Genomic DNA, 2,871 nt, shown 5'->3' on the forward strand with positions numbered 1-2,871 from the left:
TTAAACGTTACTTCTGGTTTCTTGTAACTGAGACTAGTTTATAGAAATTAATAAAATAAATTACTATTCTCTTGAAGAATTCCGTTAGAAACCAATTATTTCATGAAAATGCTAGTATTATACATTTATTTTTAATTAAAAAAACTCTGATACCAGACGGTTGGAGAGATTCTTTCGATTCGCTAATGGCTAGCATAAAAAAATTCAAGGTAAGCAATAGGTTAAAAAATGAAACACAGTAATAAAATCAATATTTATTACAAAAGTAATGACCACTATATACTATTTTACATTTACATGTTATTTAGTCAAACTCGTAGATTGTTTTTCTTTATGTTCTCGCCTCTCGCTCGATAGAGCAGGCTTTCTACACGCCCATAGTTTTTTAAATACAAGGCAACGGTTATTTTTCTGCCATTAACTTCTAATATTGTACTTAACATTATCAAAACAACTAAGGCACACGCTTTAGTTGTTTTAAAGCCCTCAGTTATTTTACTGAAATTATTGCTATCTAAGGCAGACATTTTTCTTTTTCTCCGTCATATCAGATAAAAATTACAACTTACATATTTACATTGTTTATTAATTGAACACCATTTAAAAAGCTATAAAAATTAAAACTAAACTACTTACCATTGATTTCTACCACCTGTGCAAAAACATTGTTATCTCTTTCATTCTGTTTGTGAAAATAGAGACAATATTTGTGCACAGGCGTTAAGAAAATGGAAACATGGATACATCTTTCACTCAAACACACATAAGTAATAAGCGTGTTGTTACTTGTCTTATCCCGGGAACATAACTGGATCTGTAAGAAAAAATACAATTAAACATTTCAGTAGATATGTCTTTTATTTTAATAGGATTTTCTTTGACAGTGTTTAAATTAATAAACCAAAAATGGCTTTTGAATAAGTGTGATTACATCATTATTAAGGTAAATTAAAAAAATGTTTTGTTAAAATTTGTCTTTTCCATATTTATATATTATTTTTAGTTAAACTTAGTATGAATCCAATAGGACTATATTATAGTATGGCCGCCAGAAAGGGCAAGGGGGATCATGCTTGTGAAGGTTTTAAATTTCACATTATAGACATAAAAGTATTTTTAGTGTATTCAGTTAATAAAAAGACTTATATTATCTTACTAATATTAAAAATGCAAAAGTTTAAATAGAAGTTTGTTACAATTCGTAGCCTTAACAACTGAATGGAATGAAATTTGTCACAAGTGTAGAGAACAGTCCGGAAGACATAGGCTACATACCTTTTTTTTTAATTCCACGGCTGATTAAAACGAAATCTATACTCACTAATCCCTCCTCTTCTTGTGTGTGTCGTGCCTATCATGATGGTCATGGTCTCGTTTGCGGCCGGACTTATCCGCGCGCTTCGCCTCGCTCAAGAACCGGTCCAGACCGAACGGATCAAAGTCTGCATCAGATTGGCTGCGACTTTGCTGCTAAAATTATATACTATTAATACATATGCTAGTAAAATGTACCTTGCAAGTTACTGGCGCAATTAGTATACAATGCCAGTAAACTTGAAAGGTATATGTAATGTATTATGTTTGAATATTAGTGTACCAAATGTCATTTATTTTCTACTAGCTGTTGCCATCGATTTCGCTCGCATGAATTTAAAAAATACAGCCTATGTAACAGCGATAACATAGCTTTTAATTATGAAAGAATATCTGGTATTTCTCCAGTAGTTTATGTGTTATTTATATTATATTTTATTTAGTTTAATATTTCTTCTTTGTAATATTCGTAAAAGAAAGTATACTAACTGTTTCTTCTCTAGTTGAAGGATTGTCCTTTTCAAACTGCACTGGTCCGGCTCGAGTTGTATTACTGCTTGTGCCTGCAAATTCCTTGTCCGCTACGAACCTACAAAACAACCCCTACTTTAATGGCAATAAGAGTCATATTTATGTTAAAATAAGTTAAATGCGTTATTTAAAACAATGATTTAAAGTGTGTAGATATCATAATCTATACTTCTATCTATATCTATACAATAATAAAGCGTAAACACACACTTCTTTGTTGCCTAAGATGTCTGCAATTACAGAATATTTTTGAATAATTCTTTCTTTAATAAAAAGCCCTACACTTACTTCACACTTTAGGCTGTATATTTTTACGCTATTAAACATAGTTGGTAAATAAATTGGTTAAAAATCCTAATGTGAGAAAGAGACCATAAGTTGCTACCAACATCAAGGAAGCAAGATTGCCATGGATTGGCATCATGTCATGTCATTTTGACGTTTGCAATTGATAAATTGACAAATGTAAACGATAAAATGAAGTTTTTATTATTACCTGCGGATGAAGCCGCATGGAAACAGCTAGTACTAATATAATAAAACGTAAACACACACTTCTTAGTTATGTAGGATGTCAGCAATCACAGTATATTTTTTATAATTCTTTCTTTAATAAATATCCTTACACTTACGATATGCTGTAAGCTATATATTTTCAAGCTATTTTATTTAGGGGGGTGAATAATTTGGAAAAAATTGTCATAAAAGTTTAGTTTACTTTGTCCAGTCTACATTAATAAGGGTCTCTCCCACCACTAGCTGATAGAGGCTCAGAGAGCTTAAAGATGACGTAACTATCAGATAAGGTAACAAAATCCGATATTTCCATCACATATTTTACACATTGGATTGTTATCAGACAATTACATTTTTTTTTATAATATAGGATGGCAAACGAGCAAGCGGCCACCTGAATCCACCGAAATGAAAAGCAACCGCTGTACATAAACATCCACAATTGCAGATGCGTTGCCTACCCTTAATTGACGGAGGAGAAGACGCACATAAAGAGGACATTTCCCCTTC

At 31.6% G+C, this 2,871-nt stretch overlaps 1 protein-coding gene across 2 annotated transcripts in view; it reads right to left on the reverse strand.

Moving 5' to 3' along the window:
* Positions 1-242: 242 nt before the first annotated feature.
* LOC106108947 (puff-specific protein Bx42) overlaps positions 243-2,871 on the reverse strand; it is an 11,386-nt gene continuing 8,757 nt past the window's right edge. Inside the window, exons 11-13 of one of the 2 annotated variants that reach the window (XM_013290317.1) lie at positions 1,804-1,903; positions 1,322-1,467; positions 243-814 (exon numbers count right to left, since the gene is read on the reverse strand). In XM_013290317.1, coding sequence (XP_013145771.1) covers position 814; positions 1,322-1,467; positions 1,804-1,903 — 247 coding nt within the window. In that variant the 3' untranslated portion in view covers positions 243-813. Of the gene's footprint in view, positions 815-1,321; positions 1,471-1,803; positions 1,904-2,871 lie in introns of both variants that reach the window. The other variant, XM_013290316.1, reaches the window with a different exon arrangement.

This window comes from Papilio polytes, unplaced genomic scaffold, assembly GCF_000836215.1.
Source record: "Papilio polytes unplaced genomic scaffold, Ppol_1.0 DF821400.1, whole genome shotgun sequence".
In the NCBI taxonomy this organism is placed as follows: Eukaryota; Metazoa; Arthropoda; class Insecta; order Lepidoptera; family Papilionidae; genus Papilio; species Papilio polytes.